Below are 22,006 nucleotides of genomic sequence, written 5' to 3'. Positions count from 1 at the left end.
TACGTCATTCTGCCTTCATTCATTGGGTTAAAAGTGGTCATCCGTTAGTTGCTGCTCTTATCAATTGTGTTTAGAAGTTTAGGCTTAGTTATATCAACTGTCTCAAATCATTCCCGTTTTACAGGTAAACTTGACAGGTTACAGAATTTCTGTAACAACAGTTTGACTCTCTGAGAGTACAAAACTTGAACGAAAATTGACCTGCCTAGTATCTTCTGCCTATTGAATGTGTTTAATCCTTTCTCTTTAATATTGTCACCTTAACAATCCTTCCAGCTATGCATTTTAAAAGATGTGATGGAGAAGTGATCAGCTGGTGGTTTTAGGTATGCTAAAGTAACCGAATCATTTTTCTTTATTTTCTATTCTCAAGGAAATAATGTGAGCATTTCCATTTTTGTTTCAGTTTTTACAGTATACCTGTTGCCACCATATCTTATTTAGTTTAGATAAATAGCTGCTGTTTAATGTTTCTCAAAGTGCATCTTGTGGTATACCCCCAGAAGTGTCCTGTGAGTTTCCTGCCCTCCATTCCTTTCTGTGCTTTGATCTTTGCTTTTTCTCATCTCCCCTCCCAAAAAGATCCATGGCTTGGAAAGAGCAGAAAATCCAATATGGTGATTACTTAGAATGGATAAAGTATGTATTTTTTTCCCCTTGAAAACTTAACCACTTTTAACAGTGGAGATCCTAATGGACAAGTTTGACTTATTTTAAAGTAATATGGCTGAACTATGGCAACTGTCAACTACTGCCCAGTGTGTTCTAAACATCTGAGACATTTGTAATCATTTTTTCTCTCCATCTCAGTTGGATGAATCTATTCCACTATATGAGGCAAAAATTTCCAAGGAAGTTGTTCAGAAAAATCAAGGAAGAAAAATCAAGTTGTTCAATTTAATCTTCTTTCTCAAACCTCAGCTGGATAACCCAATCCCAGTATTTGAAGCCAGAGTTTTCCTTGGGAATTGGAAAAAATCAAGGAAGATAAAAAGCAAGTTGTTCAGTTTTTAAGCATGTTTTCTGACTTACAAAATGTTCAGTTATTTGACATACTTGAAAAATGTTTTCCAGATTACTGTGCAAATGAGCAAGATAATTCTGTAACATTTGAAGGGGTATTCTGAAAGCCATTTTTAGTAAATTTTTTCTACACATTTGCCTCTCTTCCCATGAGGAAAACTGCTTTCAGCAAAATCCACACCATTCTAATCATAAGTCTGTTACAGGCCTTGGTATACTGTCAAAATAATGTTATTAGTTACTTGTCAAATCCATTGTGAACATCTTAACGAGTCTTTGCTTTCAGAATTTAAGCATTTGAATTTATTTTCAGGTCCCAAAGTACCTAAGTCATACACACTTCAATTTATCCATTTACTTCGAGTTTCTTCAGGAACAAAGATCACAGTATCTTGTCCTGTGGGAGCTGCAGAGCATTTGCGTGAAGGGCTGGGACTGCCTGCATTGGGAAAGGGGGACTGAGCTTGAAGGGTGCTATCTTCTGAGTTCTCTCTTGAAGAAGGCGGGGTTGGGGTCTGCTCTGGTGCTGTCACCACCTCTAGATGTCACCACTGCTCCCCGAAAGCTCTAAGCAGCAGTCCAGCACCGCGAGTCCAGACGCTGTACCCGCGGTGATGACATCCCTACTGCAGGCCTAGCAGCGTTCAACCATTTCGATGCCCAACGGGGTAGTGCACACCCGCCCGGGCCAAGTGCTGCCCACAGCCGCCTCATCTCATGGCAGGATCGCAGCCCAGAGCCTGGCCAGGAGCGCAGGACCGCCCGGCCCGGAGGAACGCAGCCGGGGGCGGGACCTCGGGGGCCGCGTGCCCGCCACGCACGCCGCGCGGGGGCGGGGCCCTGGCGCGCGGGAAGTGCTGCGAGGCGGGCGGTCGGCCTCAGCCGCTTCGCTTCGTGGCCCTGTCGGTCGCCGGCTACTCGCCCACCTTCAAGAGGCCGCTGGACACACTGCGGCTCGACGGAAAAGGTCCCGGAGCCAAGAAGCCGCCGCCTCCCGGTCTCCCGAGATGTGGAGCCGACGCCTCGCCGCACTGGCGGCCGTGCTGCCCCTCAGGCCCCTCCTGGCCGCCGGCGGCAGAGTGGGCGGTCCGACCGCGGCCGGCAGGAACCCCTTCGCCCGCCTGGACAAGCGGCTGCGGGTCGCCATGGACGCCCGGGACGGGCTGCCCCGCGGCCAGGAGGCGGCGCCGGGCTCGGTGAGTGTCTTCGTGCCTGCCGGCGAAGGGCTTTCGTCCTTCATGGCGGGGCCAGCTGCGAGTTAGGGATGGAAAGTTAGGGCTCGGGGCAGGGAAATGGGCGCGAAGCGTTCCTGTCGCCGCGGCCTGAGGGAGCCCCGAGCCCTGGGGACGGCTGCTCCTGAAGGGCGGGGTTTGCCGAGGCTGCCCGGCTGCGGCTGTGCTGGCGCTGTGCGCCGCCTCCGCTCGGGAGACGTGACTGCAGGTCTGCGCGGACGTCCCTCCGCGGAAGGCATCCCGAGGGCAGCGTGGACGGACAAAGCCCCGACCGCCTTCCCCCCGTGCTTCTCCCGCAAAGCTGCGCGGAGTGGAGGAGTGTTGAGGATAAATCTGTTCGGACATCACCAGCATTTTTCTTGCCTTTTGGGTCTTTCGGCTTAAGGTTTGTATGGTCAGTTACTCAATGCGCAAAACTGACCTTTTTCCCTCTTAGTTTTAATATTAAAGTTCAGACCCAAAGTGAAAAACTGCTAGGATTGATTTGGGTGTGTATAAGTTTGTGTGCACTGGCATTTACTGAGAAGGTACTTTGCCAGGTGAGCCTGTCTACACATTTAAAGCAAACTTCAGCATCATTTACATTTTAAAAGGACGATTTTCTTAACCTGTTTTTAGATACTAATCAAGAAAATGATTTGCCATGGGAAGAGATGTCATCTGAAAGAACATCAGTTACTGAACTACCCCAGGTAATACTTTTTAAATATCATTAGCGTGTGTATTCGTATGCTTCTCAGAAGCATTCTGCTTGAAAAATAGTTTTGCAGAGAAGCTTGAAAGTGGTTATCTTTACCAGAGTTGAATAGATGGCATCAGCCAAAATAAAGGATTTGGTGTGTTACAGTAAGAATTGCTGTAATGGTCACCAGCAGGAAAGTAGGCATAGTAGATGAGAGTTGTTGGTTGCCCTTTACCCTCATCAGTTTTTTTAACACACTTCTTTTTTGAGCTCATCACTCAGAGGAACCCCTCCATACTAAGGTACTTCTTCAACTTGATCCTTTATTAAATCTTCAAAACAAATTCTCCAGTTACCTCCACAAGTTATGGCATAGCACCGAACCTTGCTGTCCACTTCCACAACACCTACAAGTACTTATGTTGGGATCATTTGGTAAATGTATGATTGTACCTAATGGGTGCAGGTTATCAAAATGCCACAAGACTCAATCTCCCTCTTTGCCTAAGACTGCCTTACCTAAAAGACTTTTTTTTTTTTTCTTTTTGCGGCCCTGGGGATGGAACCCAGGGCTTTGTGCTTTCAAGGCAAGCTCTTTACCGACTGAGCTATCTCCCCAGCCTGAGAATTCTTGTAATGTGAATAATATTGACTTGAAAAGACAGCAAAGTGGGTTAATGGCAGATTTTTGAGATCAGAAAATGTTTCTTAAAAATGGCCTTTAAGGGTTCCTAAGGTTACCTGCAGGAAGAGCAGCTTAGCCCAAGTTCCAGTTTCAAAGGCTTTAGGTACTTTTTCAGACATTGGGAAGATTTCTACTTTGATAACAACATCTGTAGTACTCTATAAAGTGTTAGTTCTTTTTAGTAAAACCTAAAAAGTGAAATATGCTCCATTCCAACAACAAGTTTTTGCCTCTTAGTGGAAACGACTATGAATAGATTAATTTAGCTCCTTCCAGAATTTTTCAGGAGGTATGATTTTTTAATGATATTTAGTGTATAGTTCATGTAATTTTGCTATTCAGAGACTGTGAATATGTTAGTTAATAAAATCTTTAGATTGAAGGGTTTTTCTGGAAACTCTGATTTTTTTGTGTTGTTTTCTTTTTTCTTTTAAAAGGCTTTACCCCTATCATTCTCTGAATCAGATAGTCTGTCCTCAGAAAATACTGAGTTACCTGTGGACTGGAGTATTAAAACCCAACTCCTTGTCACCTCTTCTCAACCCTTTACCTGGGCAGATCATTTGAAAATACAGGAAGAGGCTCAAGATCTTGTCCAGCATTGTAGAGCAATAGAAGTTACTTTGCCTGGAAGTATAAAGGTAATTCTGAAATAAATGTTTTAAAGTAGCAGATTAAGTATAAAATGCTTCTGTAAAATACTAAACAGATTTCTTTTTTCTGTTAAGTTTTTCTTCTAATATCTAAAGACACAAAGAATTGGGTAATTTTGTTTCTTCCAAATGGTGCTTTCATACACATTTTTGATAGATTGTGTAACAGCCCTTTAAATTTAGAGACCTATCCTGAGAATTAGGCAGTGGTGCAGGCAGGAAGTGTTGCACAGTTGTAGATAGACCAATCCCTGTATTTTATTTATTTGTTTTTATGTTGTGCTGAGGATGGAACCCAGGGCCTCCCACATGCTAAGTGAGCACTTTGCCCCTGAGCCACACCCCAGCCCCAAATCATTTTTTTCTAAGGCTTCTTTAGAAAAAAATAAAATAAAAGGAAATGAAATGCAATTGAGTAAGTTATAAAAGCAGATGGATTTTACTGATTTTTTTCTCATAGGATATAGTCTTTTTAAATATGCGCTCACTTTGCTACCTAGGTAATGGTCTATTATAAATTAAAGTTCTAGACTAGTTCTAGAGAAATACAGCTTCATGACTTTCAAGCATCTCATCAACTCAAACTAGATGAAACAGGATTATATAAAACTTGTTATATCTTTTTCAGTAAATTAGGATGATTTGTCATATCCATTATCAGTGTTCACTGACTACCTCTGAAAGTGTTTTTATGGGGCACAGGGATTAAATGTGGTGTGGTGCTCTCTATACAAACATATTTCAACCACTTATGATAAAAAAGTTTTTGTTAAGGATAGTAGAGACAGGAGAACGTTGCCACCTATGTTACTTGTGTGTTCCTTCTGATACATGTTTTTATTTTGCTGCATGATGAAGCAAATAAATTTGCTGAAGAGGCTATCTTTTCTCCATTGTATGTTTTTGGCACCTTTGTCTAATATGAGATGACTGTACTTATGTGGGTTTGTCTCTGTCTTCTCTTCTTCACCATTGGTCTACCTGTCTATTTTGGTGCCAATGCCATGCCGTTTTTGTTACTGTGACTTTGTATTATAGTTTAAGGTCTGGTATTGTGATGCCTCCTGCTAAGTATTGCTTTGGTTATTCTGGGTCTCTTATTTTTACAAATGAATTTCACTGTTGGTTTCTCCATTTCTATGAAGGTCATTGGGATTTCAATTGGAATTGCCTTGAATCTGTACAACACTTTTGGTAGTATGTCCATTTTGACAGTATTAATTCTGCCAATCCAAGAACATGGGAGATCTTTCCATCTTCTAAAGTTATTGTTAATTTCTTTCTTTAGTGTTCTGTAGTTTTCACTGTAGAGGTCTTTTACCTCTTTTTTGTTACATTGATTCCCAACTATATTATTTTGTGTGTGTGTGTGTGTGGCTGTTGTGAATGGGTAGTTTTCCTAGTTTCTCTTGCAGAGGATTTGTCACATGAATAGAAATGCATTAGATTCATGAGTGTTGATTTTGTATGTTCCTTTGCTGAATTCACTTATTAGTTCTAGAAGTTTTCTGGTAGAGTTTTTTGGATCCTCTAAATACAGAATCATGTCATTAGCAAATAGTGATAACTGGAGTTCTTCTTTTCCTATTTGTATTCCTTTAATTCTTTGGTGTGTCCAATGGCCATAACTAGAGTTTCAAGGATGATGTTGAATAGAGGTGGGGAAAGAGGGCATACCTCTCCTGTTCCAATTTTTGTAGGGAATGCTTTCAGTTTTTCTCTATTTGGAATGATGTTGGTCTTGAGCTTAGCATAGATAGCCTTTACAATGTTGAGGTGTGTTCCTACTATCCCTAGTTTTTCTAGTGTTTTAAGCATGAAGAGGTTCTGTATTTTATCAAATGCTTTTTCTGCATCTATTGAAATAATCACATGATTCCTAACTTTAAGTCTGTTGATGTGGTGAATTACACTTATTGATTTCCAGATGTTGAACTAACCTTGCATCCCTGGGATGAAACCCACTTGGTCATAGTGCACTATCTTTTAAATATGTTTTTGTATGCAATTTGCCAGAATTTTGTTAAGAATTTTTGCATCTGTGTTCATCATGGATATTGGTCTAAAGTTTTCTTTCCTTAATGTCCTTGTCTGGTTTGGGTGATACTAGTATAGTATAGATAGTATCAGGGTGATACTAGCTTCATAGAATGAGTTTGGAAGGGTTCCCTCCTTTTCCATTTTATGGAGTACTTTGAGGAGTATTGGAATTAGTTCTTCTTTGAAGGTCTTGTAGACCTGGGCCGAGAATCCATCTGGTCCTGGGCTTTTCTTGGTTGGTAGACTTTTGATGCCTTCTATTTCAGTGCTTGAAATTGGTCTGTTTGAATTCTGTATGTCCTCCTGATTCAGTTTGAGTGGATCCTACGTCTCTAGAAATTTGTGCCTTTGAAATGTTTTATTTTTGTTGGAGTATAAATTTTCAAAATAGGTTCTAATTATGTTTTGTACTTCAGTAGTGTCCATCCTGATATTTTCTTTTTCATCACAAATTTTAGTAATTTGAGTTTTCTCTATCCTTTTTGTTAATGTGGCTAAGGGTTTACCAATTTTGTTTATTTTTTCCTAGGAACCAACATTTTGTTTTGTCAATTTTTTGAATTGTTTCTTTTGTTTCAGCTCTTATTTTAATTATTTCCTTTCTTTTCCTATTTTTGGTGTTGACCTGTTCTTTTTCTAGGGCTTTGATATATGTTAGGTCATTTACATGTTGACTTTTTATACTTTTAATGCATGAGTTCAATACAATGAATTTCCCTCTTAGTACTGATTTCATAGTGTCCCAGAGATTTTGATATGTTGTGTTGATGTTTTTTACCTCTAAGAATTTTTTTTCTCTCTTCCCTGATGTCTTGTGCTATCCATGCATCACTCAGTAATGTATTATTTAGTTTCCAGGTATTGGAGTAATTTCTATTTTTTATTTTATTATTGATTTCTGATTTCATTCCATTATGATGTGGTAGAACATGGGGTAGTATCTCTATTTTTTTTGTATTTGCTAAGGATTTTGGTTTTTGATCTCATCCTCTTCTCTCCCCCATTGTCTCTTGTCTGCTTTCCCTTCTCCCATCCTCTCTCTACTCTACTAGACTTTCTTTCCCTAGTCTATTCATTTGTATTTGATTGTCCTTTATGTAATATTTTCCTTCCCTCTACTTCCTTTTACTTTCAACACGTACCTTTCTGGGCCCTCCTTATTTTCCTCATTGTATTAATGTCTCAGTGCCTCAAGAGATCAAAGACATGTTTCTGTTGCACTTTAGATTGTGTTTCTTACTCTTTTATCCCCACAACCAGGGAAGCGTCTCTGAAATATGTGGCAGAGGGGAAAAAGAGAGTTCAACAAAGAACAAGTATGTTCCTAAGGTTTTTGCCACTTTGTTCCAGTGGCCAATGCAAGTCATATGCCCAAGTCTGACTCCCATGTTGTAGGGATATAATGTACTCTTCCCAGGAGTGTTGGAAAAGTGGACATTGGTGATAAATACTACCATATCCACAGTCTCCTTTTGCTCACCTGCTACATGTTGGTGGTTCCTGCCTTGACCTTGACCTTCCTATTTCATAAATCATAAAGCATTGTGTGTGTGTGTGTGTTTAATAACCAGGATCAAAATCCTCCTGGAAACTGAAGATTCCAAACTCTCTATGAACAATTTTAATCTCTCTTCTGAATAAGTCACTTTGTCTAAGAGTACTTTCTTGTGAATTCAGCAGTCTCCAGGATAATTACCATTTGGCCATGTGGAAAAGTAAGGGAGATTGATGAGGCTGAATTAGCCGTAGGCAAGAGAGGAATTGGGAGGTTCCAAGGTAACATAATCAAATTCATAGGTTTGGCAGGATAACCTTTTAAGTGGAAATTATATTGTTATATTTATTCTTATCTGTAAAATTATAATAATAATGCCTACTTTTGTAGGGTGTTCCTGAGGGTTAAATGCATTTGTGTATGTAAATACTGGAATGATCACTGGCTTACCGGGTTTGATATTACTCTTAAATAAGCTATTTCAATCTCTGAATCATCAAAATAATATTCTGTAAACTGTTGACCACAAATTTAGGGGAAAAATATAATAAATAATTATCATTTTAAGGGAAAATTTATTATCTTAAGGGAGAGAGAGTAAGTGATTAAATGAAATCACTGATTTTTATTTTTCACCTTGGAATTTTCACATTGAAAATGTACTTAGGCATTATCTAATCTAACTATCTATGTCTTCAAATGAGGAAAACAAGATCAGGAAAAGCGTAGCCACCTGCAAAGCCCATAGCTAGATGGGAGGTAAGCCACTTTCAGCACTCAGTGCTTACAGTGTTCCACCCATGTACGTTTCTCAAGAGACTATGTTGCCATTCTGTATATAAATCAAAAAATTCACAGGCAGAGATTCAAGCCACTGCCATCCAATCATAGCATAGGTTTTCTTCTGGAGATACTCCATCTCTGGAATTTGACACTTCTCATTTTAAGTGTTACCTCAAATGGAGTCATGTGCTGGAGAGTTTGTACCGTATTGAAAGAGGCCAAGATCTTGTGGCAGGATTTGGTCTATTGGTTTGATTTGGAAAATTACACATAGCTTTCTAGTGCCCCACAAATTAGAGTAGAGTTACTATAATTTAGTTTTAGAAGTCATTCAACATTGGTATTTCTCACTTCTTTTCAGCCACTTTGTGTTCAATGAGTTGCCATAAAAATTTAAAAACAGCTTCTCATATTCCCTGATGATATCATGGTTGCAGTTGTGTTGGATCAATTTTAAAGACATCTTTGCCGTATTGTGCTAATATTTCTGAAATCATATTGATACTGAGTCCTTTGTCTAACATCTTGTATCATTCTACTTAGTTGAGCCTTTTAAAATTCCTTTCTGGAATGATTTGTAGTTCCCATTGTTGAAGTCTTACGTAAATCTTATTAGATTTATATTTATGCATTTCATTTTTATATTATTGTAAATCGTATCATTTATTTAACTTTGAGTGTTTTCCCCCTAATAGTTGGAAATAAATTGGTTTTTGTATCTGGTGACCTTCCTAAACTCACCTATCAGTCTTGTAGTTGATTTGTAGATTCCTAATGTTTTCTAGACAGACAATCATGTTATTGGCTATTATAGAAATTATACTTCTTCCTGCTCCACCTCTATATTTGGGTTTCTTTTCACAGCCTCATTGCACTGCTTGAGCCCTGAAGCACAATTTGAACAGAGTAGAAGATACAATGGTGATTAAGAGTGATTAAGTATGATATTAGCTGCAGACTTTACATAGTTATCCTTTGCCTGTTTGAGTAGTTGACTTTTTGTGAATATTAGGTGTTAGAATTTTGTCAAATACTTTCATGTATCTAATTAGATAATTACATGGTATTTATTTTATTTTAATATAGCAAATTGCTGTTTTGTTAAGCTATGCTTATATCCCGATGCCCCCTTAATCTTGCTATATTTTCTTTGATATATTACAATATTTAACTTGTTAATATTTTATCACACATTTTTCTATCTGTGGTGCCTTTTTTCTGATTTTTCTAATAGGGTACCACTAGCTGCACTAAGTAAGTTGGTAAGTGTTCCCTGTGAATCCATCTTCTAAAAACATGTTTATAGACCCAGTGTATCTTTTTTTTTTCTTAACTCTCTAAAAGCTTTATTTATTTTATTTTTTCATTTTTACAGACTGCATTTTGATTCACTGTACACAAATGAGGTACAAATTTTTGTTTCTATGGTTGTACATGATGTAGATTCACATCACTTGTGTAGTCATACCTGTACACAGGGTAATGATGTCTGTCTCATTCCACTGTCTTTCATGCCCTCACCCCTTCCCCACCTCTTATTTCCCTCTACCTAATCCAAAGTTCCTTCATTCTTCTCTCACCCCCCACCCCCATTATGTATCATTATCCACTTATCAGAGAAAACATTTAACCTTTTTTTGGGGGGATTGGCTTCTTTCATTTAGCATGATATTCTCCAATTCCATCCATTTACCTGCAAATGCCATGATTTTATTCTTCTTTATAACTGAATAATATTACATTGTGTGTATATACCACAGTTTCATTATCTATTCATCTATTGAAGGGCATCTAGGTTGGTTCCACAATCTAGCTATTATGAATTGAGCTATGTAAACATTGATGTGACTCTATTTAAATCATTATTATATTTCATATTTTTTCCCTCATAGCTTTCTATTTTCATCTCCATCCTTCAGAATATTTATACTATTTCTAATAGCTATTTTAGATTCTTGCCTATTAATTCCATCATCTTTGCCCTTTATGTCTGTTCTGGTGACTGTTTTATTAGTTATTCCATATTTCCTTCTTTTTGTGCCTGGCAAATTCACACTGATACTAGACATAGTATATTTTTTGTATTGAGTGTTATATTTTGTTTCATTTTAATAAGAATCATTGGGTTTTTGTATGGGCATGCAGTTGTTTGCAGATTGCTTTGAGCTTTGTCAAGGCTTTGCAGCTTGGAAAGGGTAAATCTATACCATTTGCTACTCTTAGGCCAGCCATGTCTTTTGTGATGGACGCACCTTTTGAGGTCTTCTTAATGTCCTGAGTATTACAAATCTCTTTACTGTGGCCAAGGAAGCACAATTTTTTCCAAACCTTGTGTTAGCTTGGAGAATTATTTGGTCAGCTATTATCTACATATTCTTTCCTACTTCATGGAGATTCCCCTCTCACCTACTAAATAATTTCTCAGCCAAATGCTCAGGGGATTTGTCAGTTGAGTTTCTCTCTGGAATTCTCTGGATTTGTCTCTCCTTTCTCTGGTATCTATCCATAACTTATATGTGGAACAGCGTCACTGAGCTATGGTCTCTGCTTTATCAATTTAGCAAACTATCCCAGCTCTGCTTGACTTATCTCTCCCAGACTTGAACTGCTTCTAGGAAGTAAACTTGTTTTCTTAATTCTTTCCTCCTGTTTTATATGACATCCAGTACTTCACCTGAGATTTTTTCCATATACGGTCAAAACTCATTATTTGGAAATTTCACTTTGTTATTTGCTAAAATATATTTGTCACAAAATCAATACTCATGATACTATTATGTCATTTGTAGTCCTCCACAGAGTAGGGACAATTTTGAGTAGACAACCTGTACTCCCAGCTAAGACCAAATGAAGAGATGCTCTGCCTTTTTATTTCACTCTTATAGTAAACAAGTGTTCTTTCCGCTGTCTAATAGTTTTTTGAGGGTTTTTTTTTTTTTTTTTTCCATTTTGTGAGGTTTTGTTTATTTGTTGATTTTACTATTTACAATGACCCCTGATCATGGTACTGAAATACTGTCTGGTGTTGCTAAGTACAGGAAGCCCCTCACATGTGCCTTCAGGATAAAACGTGTGTTAGATGAACTTCATTTAGTCATGAGTTAGATTATTGCTGACCTCTGGTTTAATGTTAATGAATCCATGACATACATGAAATAAAGTGTCTTTAAATAGAAATATACATGATTGTTGATTGCTAGATAAAAATGTTGTGATCAGAACTTTGGTTTGCTTCCGTTTTCATTACAGAATGTACAATTAAATTCTTGGTGGCCTAAAAGAAAATGCATAAACACACATACATCAGGAAAATTTATTTGTAAAAAACAAGTGTGCGTTTTAAGTTCCCAGTCAGTAGTCAGTTCTCTCGTACCCTTTAAAAAATTCCATATTGTTTTAACACTTAATTACCTGTTTAACATATACAATCCATACTTCTTATTTCCATTGTGCACTAGACATGTTTTATCTCTAAATTCCTGGGATATCAGTAAATAGTTCCTAATTAGGACATAAAGTTGGAGTGTGTTTTTGTATGCATGTGTCTAAATCAGATGATCTGTGTGCACATGGAATATAGTAACAACTGAACTATTCTGTGACCCTTGATAAGATCCCCTCCCACACAGCCTGAAATACTATTATTAAATAATTCCTTGAATTAATCTAGTATTATTATTATTTGGTAGTGGGAATTATAGGAGCACACTACCAGTGAGCTGCATCTCCAACCCTTAAGTAGCTGACCTCCTACTTCAGCCTTGAGTCCCTAAGATTACAGAGGTGTATCACTATGCCTGGCTGAAAGTCCATCCTTGTAAGAAGACATGAAACTCTCTATTATGTCCATATTTTTCAACTATTCTAAATAGAATATTGTGAAAATCAGAATACATTCTGATTTTCAAGGGGAACCCTGTGTTTGAGGGTTTCACATATGTTCTCCAATAAACGACTTTTTCCAGGGTGCTTGCTTTAGAAAATAAAGTGGCTCTATGCCCAATGCAAAGGTTCCAAAGAGAGCTACCAGTTGTCTCCCCACTAAGTGTGAAATGCTCTCAGATGAGAAAACAAATTGCAAGTTAAAAAGCAAGAAAAGACAGCTATATGAGAAAGGAGGTTGCTATGAGCAGTTCTAGAAGACTGTTCCAAAGGATTCAGAAAGACTGTGAGTAAAGCAGAGAGGTGGAGCCAGAATCAAAATAACAATTTTGAGTACCATTTAGAAAAGCCATAATTATATTTTTACTGACGTTCTACCAAATTTATATTTGTCAAAATATTCTAACAGGTTTCAACTTTTGCCTCTTCACAGTTTGAGAATGAAATTAATTCCACAATCTTATGTTTATAAACTCAACAATTTCCAGGCTCCCTGAAACCTGCTGTTGTAAAGTTGTTTAAAATGTTATTAACCTTACTCCATGTGGTGCTGAAGTACGTCAGCCACAAGATTTACCTATTCTTTACCAAAAGTATGTGGAGGTCATGTGATTCTTCGGGTTATGTATGATTTCCCCAGTGGTCTAGGAATTCTCTACAGAAAGAAGCAAGGGCCCCCTCCACAACTTCTGCACATGAGCACAAGAGGCATTACAGTAAATATGTGGCACTGTTGGAAAAGCCTGAATGTAAACATCCTGAGTGTCTCAGGTTCCCGTTTTGGGTGTGTCCTGGGATCGGGCCCACCACACGTTGGTTTTCATGCTTTTCCAATGCCCTTGGAGATATGGTTCATAATCAATGCTAGCAGTAACTGTTGCTATGATTAGTAAATTAGTTGATAAATATTCTCAGGCAGGCATATATTTTTATCTAGAAAACATATTGGGCCCAATCTTACAACTGGTTAAATGTTATGAACTTAATGGAATCCATGGCTTTGTTTTTCAGCTATTAACTTCCTTTGGGATTCGTTCACTCCTTTCTATTCCCCACTAATTATTTCACTAGTCATAATTCATCTTTCTGATCAGTGGAATGGGCAAAGGGGAATGAAGGGAAGGGAGTGGGGATGGAATATGAATCTGACCTTATATACATATATGAATATACCACAGTGAATCTCACCATATGTATATCCACAAGACACTAATTTAAAAAAATATTAGCAAATAGCAGAAAGACAGTAGAGTAGAGAGTAGAGAACAGGGGAAGGGAGAAGGGGATGGAATTGGAAGTACTGGGGAGTGAATTAGAATAAAGTATATTTCATGCTTTTATAGTTATATCAGAATGAATCCTAATATGTATAACTAAAAAGAACCAATAAAAATAATAATTCATGTTCTCCCAGATCAAAGTGTCAGTCTCCTAACTGACTTCACACCTTCTCTTTGCTCTATACATTCTCCAGAGAGAAGTCAGGCAATTTCTCTAACATCTGTTCATTTCAGTCATTGGGTTGTAGTATTTCAGAGTTTCTCTTTGTCTCAGATGAAGTCCAGTGTAGTTATGATCTGACTCTGTGCAAGTCCCTTCTTCATCCCTAGCTACTCGCTTCTCATCAGTGTACTACGCATTAACTGATCTTCCAGGGCCAATGTCCTAGGAGTTATATGACCTGTGTTTTCACAGCATTACTATTGTATCACTTCTTTTTTTCCATAGTTTAATCATTTAACTTTATGTCATACTAGGCTATATGTTTGTTTCATGAAGGTAGCTTTGTAGGTTGAGTATGACTTTTGGGAAGAGAGCAGAGTGGAAACTTAGTATATAGTTTTCGTTGGTACATTTAGAGTCTAGAGATCTGTTCATTTAAAGGAAGTGAAACCTTATATGTATCCCTTTTGTAGTATTTCTTCATAGCATGCCTTCATTCATTAATGAGCCACAAAGAACAAGTCCAAAATAAGGAGAACAAATTTGTGGTTTAGAATGATAAGAAAATACATCAGATTCTAAAATCCATGGTTGTTTAAAATCTTGTCTATTTTTCATAATTCTGTGGTGGAGATGTCACAAAGACTAGTTGAACACTTCTAGTGACAGGGAACTCTTTTTTTTTTTTTTTTTTTATTTTGCAATACTGGGTATTGAACTCAGGGCCTTGTGCTTGCGAGGCAAGCACTCTACCAGCTGAGCTATCTCCCCAGCCCTCCTCACTGTCTTTGATAATAATCTATTTCATGATCGAAAACTTGGATCTTTTACAAGAATTTTGTATCTTCTAATTTACACCCAGAAGAGTTTTACATTCTGAAGTTTTAGAAATAGCATATTTTCTCCTCCAGTGAAGTATAAAATATATGATTAAAAGTTTTTAAAATTCTGGAGGTGTCTGTGTGAGTGAGTGTTAGGGGTTGTGTGTATTCCATTAATACTATTATATAACAGCATTCCTAAGGCCGGTTAATTTATATGGAATAGAAATTTGTTTCTCACAGAGCTGGGAAGTCAAGATACAAGGTACCAGCATGTTCAGTGTCTTGTAGGACTAGTCTCTGCTTCCAAGATGATGCCTCACCTCATTAAAGGCATGAAGCCAGAAAGGGTCTAGACTAGTTTTTCTAGTCTTTTTATGTAGTTTCTAACCATTTCTGAGGACTGTGTCATCATGATCTAATCACTTTTGAAAAGTCCAGCCTTTTAATAGTATGATAATGGCAGTTAAGTTTTAATACATGAATTTCGAGTGGCATTGATTACCATAGAGAATATAGAGAAATATGTATATATACAGTGTATATTCTGTGTATATATATACATTTCTATAGTATATTCTGTATATAGACATATATATCTATCCATCTATATACATAATTCACTGCTGTGACTTCAAATACAATGCATATGTAACATCTGTGTATTTATAACTCCAGGTCTGAGCTTTTTCCTGAAATATAGAATTATATTGCTAAATACTGCATTACTTAAACTTCTTGAATTTACCAAAGGCATCTTACATTGGCCAAAGATTTTTGTTTGCTGCAAAATCCATTGTATTACTACCCACATTATTTATTTATTCACCCATTGAGTCTCTAAAACAGAATACCTCAAGTTAAAGTCTGACAAACTTTTTTTTTTTAACCTGATCAACCGTTAATTTTTTCCCCAATTTTATTTAGAGGGTCTTGATTCAGTTTTTTTCTATCATACTATTTTGTAATTCTGTTTTTACATACCTCTCCCTGATCCTGTGTAGACTCTGAAGGCAGAGACTGTGTTTTATTTATTTTTCAGTCTTGAACACTTAGTTACATCTCTTACGCTAGTGTCACTATTCAACCATTTGTTAAATGCTTGCATACATATGGAAAAGGGTAACTTTGTGGCACTCATTCTGCCCTGTGGAAATTCATCATTGACAATTTTATCTTTTTTTAATCTCTTTGGAAATTGAAGGTATCCTTCTTTGCATACATACAGAGCTACTTGGGTGCTGGGGTTTGAAGTGTTAATGATTATTGTCTGGTAAAGTTGTGTAATTTTAGTTCATAGCTATTTCTTGTACATTTTTCTATTTTAAATTTCTCATAATGAGTATATATAGTTTTTCCAGAGCCAATAATGCTATTCCAGTGTATATTGTATCATTTTAATTAGTAAAGTACTTGCCAAACTCCTGAAAGATAATCTTTTCCCTTGCCCATTATTCTTTGTAATGTAAAAGAGATAGAGTTGATGATGTCCATTATTTTAAGCAGTGCTCTTTCATCAGTAGCATGAATGGATTGTAGTTTAACAGTTAGCAGAGTAAAGGATGCAGTTGGAGATTGAATATTACATGTGAGTGGCAGGGAAGATACCTGTGTCTGTGTTTGTGTTCTGAAAGGTGCTTTTGTAATGCACAAAGGAGTGAGAATGAAGGAAAGTGAAAGTGTTGACGAGTGTTTTTTCTTTTCTGAAATTCCAATGATGCTGACATCCTTTTCTGAGCAAATAGCACTTGTATTAAGAGCAGAGGAAAGAAGAATAGAGAAAATGGGCTAAAATAAACCAGCTTAGAAGACAGGGTGGCAATTTACCAATATTATGAAATTTATTTTTCCTTCTCTCACTATACTTTTATGAGAATCAGTTCAGTGAAAAAGACGTAAAATATTGCTCAATAGGAGCAGATAAATCTTATTTATACCTATACAGCTAAAATGAAGATTTTTGAATGCAGACTAATATTTCTAGTAAGAAGAAAGCCTGTTCTGTAAAATTTATATCAATGTATTAAAACTAGTATATATAGAACAAATGTAGATTACATTGGGATTTTCTGACAGTAAAAGAAGATAAAAGTAGAGGCTAACCAGAAACAATATACATCAAATTAATAATCTAGAATTATTCATACATTTAGAAACTGTGACCTGCTTGTGAGAAATGGTAGTATTCATAGAATTAATATCTCCTGTTTTTCTCTACTTCTCTGGTAGTTCCTCTCTATATGTAGATGATTCAGAATTCCAATATCATTAAACTTTATTTTGATAACAGTGTATGCTAGTTTGGGTCTTAAATGTCTCCCAAAGGCCCATCTATATGCTAAAGGCCTGCTCATCCACCATGACACTATTGGGGGTGGAACACTTAAGAGGTGGAGCATAGTGGGAGAAAGTTAGGTCAGTGAGGGCGGACCCTTGAAGGGGATATTGGATTTCCATTCCTTCCTCCTCTCATTGCTCTCCAGCCCATCATGAGATGACCACAGTGAGGTGAGAGACTTTGCTGCAGCACCTACTCCCAGTTCATCATGTTTTGCCTCCTCTCAGTCACAAAAGCAAGAGTCATCCAACTGTAGACTGAAACACCAGTAACTGTGAGTCAAAATAAATCTTTGGTCCTTATAAGCTGATTATCTCAGGTCTTTTGTCAGTGATGGAAAGCTAACTAACAGTGTGCTTTTGAAAAAAATAGTAACTTTTGTTCTTTCATTAATAAAAAAAGAAACAAAAACTTTACTTACTTCCTCTTGACTTGTGGTACAATAGCAGTATAAATATGGGATGCTGAAATATTTCTGCTTTTAAAACAGTTGCTTTTGCTCAATATTGTGGAGATGGGAAAATTGGAGAGGGTTATCTACTCCCTCATATAGTACTTACTTTGTGAGAAACTGAGGCAAGATATTCCTGTGCTTTGTAAAAATAATAGTTACAAATTCCTCCTAGAACTTAGATACAAATTACTCTGCAGACATTGGACTGTAGCAAACAACACTTCCCTTTTTTTTGGGTACTATGAAGTTTATGGCAAAGTTTTGGGGTCATCTGTGCTGTTGACAAATATTTCACAGCTCTTAGGGGAAAAAAAGAAGTTTTGAGTTTAATACTTGCTAATTTCTGAGTTGCAAACTATTGTACCTTGGCTGATTTCAGTCTATCCACATAACATCACAAGAAGTGAAGTTGAAGAAGTGTGTACAGTTAGCATTTGTAAGCTGGTATGTAGCAGCTCCATTATATTTATGACTTAATCATGTGCCTTTCATCCATTTTCCTGTTCCCAAACTTTTTTGTCTCCACCCCACTTGTTCACCACAATTTTTGCGAATGTTACCCTGTTTGGTTGTCACATGTTTAAGATAGCCGAAATTCCCTGGAATAAGAAAAAAAATTTTAAAAAACATTAACTGATTAGTAGAAGGCTCCATTTAATAAATGATTTCTGGGGCTCTTGTCCCACCTGTCTTTGGTTTCCTTGGCAGTAACCACTAGAAGATATTAGTTCCCATGAAGGATTTCCTACTCCTTTTGTTCAGCTTTTTCTTCAGAAAAGAATAATGCAATATTTTAAGTAAGTATATTGCTTTACAATTTATCATGTTACTATGGGCATTAGCTTGTCTATTGCCCTAAAGCCCAGTGAGTTAGAAAGGGAAGATTCTACCATCCCCAATTTTTAGATGATGACCCCAAAGACTAAAAACATAAATCTTATAAGTAGTAGATTCTCTCACCCTGCTTTTTTGCTATCAAGACCCTAAAGAAGAAAGTATAATTCCTATTACTCTTCTTTAAGAGATTAGAGTATGTTAGATATTGTTTTAGGATATGGTAATTTTTCCTTGCATGTGAGAACATTATTGCTGCTAAATTTTAAGCATTACTATGATTTTGAATCCTGAAGATAATAATAATGTACCTTCATCTTCATCTCCTATGTATATCTTTGCTTTTAAATTATGAAATAATGAAATGGATGATAACTGTAGAGATTCTGTTCTATTGCAGGACAATTTTTCAAGAAAATAACTGCCACTATCGTTGAATACCAGATTTGAGTATCTGATAGCTATCTTCTAAGGGGCTGTTAAGTTCTGCATAATTTATTTAAGCTGTGAAATCTATAGATGTGAGGTGGTAAATGCCTTGCATTAGACAGCATTCAGAAATAACCTCTCAAGTTAGTTCCATCTTAACAGGAACCAAATCCTAGTACTCTCTAGAAGGTCCAATGAGGAATTTTGTGCAGCAGCAATCTACTTTCTTTCTTCCAGACTACCATGGCTTATTGGTTAGAGAGCTACTCTGATGGTGAGCTGCAGAATTGCATTTACAAGCGTTTTTACAGCTCTAATATTGATGCTCTGGTAGTGTCCAAACTGCTCCCACCCACCCCCACCGCCCCGCCTTGCATTAAAAAACCCTACAAGACCCTGCACTGTTGGGAAGCAGTGACACCTTATTTAACAGCAGCTAATCAATATAAAACAAGCCTCCCCTTTGTTACAGCAGTGCTATTGATAGACTGCTCCTCCCTTTTAATTTTTTATTATTTTGCATTGATTTCTGAAACTCAATTCTGTATCTTATATTTCTTCCATCAGTAACTGTGAACTGAGCCCTATCTGACTAGAAATCTAACATCCTTTTTCAATCACAAATCACCCAACTTAATTAAGGAACAATTAGTTGAGGGTTTTAAAAAAATCATTCAAATCTGCTCTAATCAAATTTAATGTGAAATACATTAAGTGCAAGATTTTGGGGAGCTTGCATGTAGAAAATTCTGAAAAGACAAGATTATTGCTGTTGTACATGGTTTTAGGGAGTAAGCTGTCAAATTTTCCCCTTTAGCCTAGCTGAATATAGGGGGAAATTCAGACATATACCTACCATTGACACTAATAGGGATTTGTCTTCTAAAGCCTGCTGTATCAATAGGAGAAGAAGAGGCCTTAGATTTCTTTTTTCCTTTCTTCCTTCCTTTTTTTCGCTTTACATCTGAGCTGTATTGTCTAGAATAAAAAATTAGTGCCAGCCACATTGTCATTGTTGCTCTTGAGTGCTAACCCCTAATGTGCCAAACATAGGTTAATCTTATTATACATGTAGACAGAGAGAGTAATTCAGTTGTGGGTATGTATTCACGTGCATGTACATTTGTCCAGTTGTTGGCATTGTACTGAAAATAAGCAAAGACATGCTGGCTGATCTATTCTTTTATCACATCTTAATTATCCTTTCTGACCTATCACAAAGCATTAACAATAAAATGAAGTTGGTTTCTTGATGATTCATAAAAGTAGATTTTTTGGTTAGTTCTGCTCAACAATAGGCCTTTGTTTAATATGTGTTTGCTGTTAGAAAAGAAATATAAGTCTTTGCAAAAATATATATATAAGTACATGAGTAGAATGAAATACTAATTGTCCCTACTCCTACTTGTCACATAACTGGTTGAATTGTTAAAATCTTGGTTTGCACAGCCCCAAAATCATTGTCTATTATTTATCCCCGTAAATAATTAGCCCACCTTATTTGGGGTAAAAATTATACAGAATATTATGTTAAATCCTTACATAATTTGTACAAATTAACAGAGACCAGGTCATAAATTATTTTAGCAGTTTTATTTTTTTTAACCATTATTTTAAAAGTTACTTTGGCAAGGCATCCAACATCAACATTGAAATATATGTTTGCTATATACATAAAATTATAGTTCATTTGCTAAGGGACAGAGTGTTGTGTGTTATTTTAAAATTAATATTTATTATCAGGGTCAAAATTTCAAAACTTAATTATTAATACAAATAATAAAATAAACCATAAATGCAAGTGGGAACTCTGGATAAATTGGAAGCAAAAAGCCATAGGACCAGTAACAAAAAGGGCTTCTGGAATCAGGTCAGCTGAAGCTGACAAATCAAAATAGCCTATAAAAGAAAAGGCACTTAGAAAGGGAAAAGACTGCAGATTTCCAGCTACACCTGATGATTTTTCCATTCTAATTTTCATCCAACAGTACTCACATGGATTAGGCACTAATAATATGCCCAGCATCAGCAGTGGCTGCCAGAAAACTGAGAGCCAAATTTAGAACCATTCCTAGAAAATACTTAGCATCTGCCTTTTAAATTTCATATTGATTCCATTTTTTGTACTCATTCTTGCATTTTCTTCTTAGTTTTTCTTTTTTTAAAATTAACAGTATCTTCTACATCATATTAAGTCACATCTGGGATATCAAACACAAGATATATTAGCTAAGCTAGAAACTGAGAGGAATAACGTATAGAGTGAGAGATGGTTTCTGATCTTAAAGAAATTACAGTTTGGAATTACAAGCCGCTAGTGGCAATTTCACAAAAAGAGGTAAAACAGTTGGAGTCATGGCTTAATAATGCACTGTGTCTAACCTGCCTAGGTCACCTAAAGTTACCTAATTGTAATCATTGCTAATAAGCCATTTTGGACATTGAATAAGTGATTTGAGTTGGTTGTTTGGTTTCCATTTCTGGAAAAGGTTTAACATATTTAACTACTTACTTAAATGCTTTGGACGAAGTTTCTATTTTTTAATTGAGAGACCAGCACCTCTGAAAATGTAAAGCCATTAGAATTTCAGTGCTAACATGTACAGAATCATCAAATTAATCAGCAAGATCTTACAGCCAGATTAAAATTACCTGAGTAGGATTCTTGAATTTAGAACATTAAAAAACTAAATTAGTTGAGAGTCATAACTCTTAAATGAGGAACTTTTATCTTAGAAACAGATGTAATTAATGATTACCTGTATTAGATGAATATGGTTGTTTATACCTTCTCATTAGGCAATGGGAAAACTTTTCTAATTGCTTGAATCTAAACTAGTTCTAATTGCATGAGGTAATTTTAACATAGCTTAATTCTTTTTGGAGTTGTCTTTACCTTGAGATTCATGTTTTTCCCCTGCTGGCTGAAGCAGGAGTGACTTCTTGAAGGAAAACAAAATTGTTTGTTTGAACTTTTTTTTTTTTTTTTTTTTTAATATTTAAAGTCTAACAAAAATGAGGCAAAATATACAAAATTTAAATGCTTACATATACTCTTGGAATCATCACCCAGATCAGTATAGAAAATACTGCCAACATTCCAGAAAGCCCTTTTTGTGCTCCTTTTCAGCAACAATGCCAAAATGATGTGTTATTCTGATTTTTTCACACTACAGAATAGTTATGTCGTTGTTTAAATTCATGTCAGTGGT

At 36.6% G+C, this 22,006-nt stretch overlaps 1 protein-coding gene across 9 annotated transcripts in view; it reads left to right on the top strand.

The window, feature by feature from the left end:
- The first annotated feature begins 1,556 nt into the window (after positions 1 to 1,556).
- The window catches only part of LOC306641211 (uncharacterized protein), a 97,209-nt gene continuing 76,759 nt past the window's right edge, over positions 1,557 to 22,006 (top strand). For 2 of the 9 annotated variants that reach the window (XR_013758064.1, XM_079106185.1), the window contains exons 1-2: positions 1,593 to 2,219; positions 2,874 to 2,947. Coding sequence is in view for 5 of the 9 variants with exons in the window: in XM_079106185.1 (XP_078962311.1) it covers positions 1,680 to 2,219; positions 2,874 to 2,947 (614 nt within the window). In the remaining 4 variants the exon portion in view is untranslated. Of the gene's footprint in view, positions 2,220 to 2,873; positions 2,948 to 3,507; positions 3,576 to 4,059; positions 4,264 to 22,006 lie in introns of those variants that run through there. The other 7 variants (XM_079106187.1, XM_079106188.1, XR_013758065.1 and 4 more) reach the window with 7 other exon arrangements.

Source organism: Sciurus vulgaris, assembly GCF_902686455.1.
Source record: "Sciurus vulgaris genome assembly, chromosome: 12".
Taxonomy (NCBI): domain Eukaryota; kingdom Metazoa; phylum Chordata; class Mammalia; order Rodentia; family Sciuridae; genus Sciurus; species Sciurus vulgaris.
This window is presented reverse-complemented; position numbering and strand designations above follow the sequence as displayed.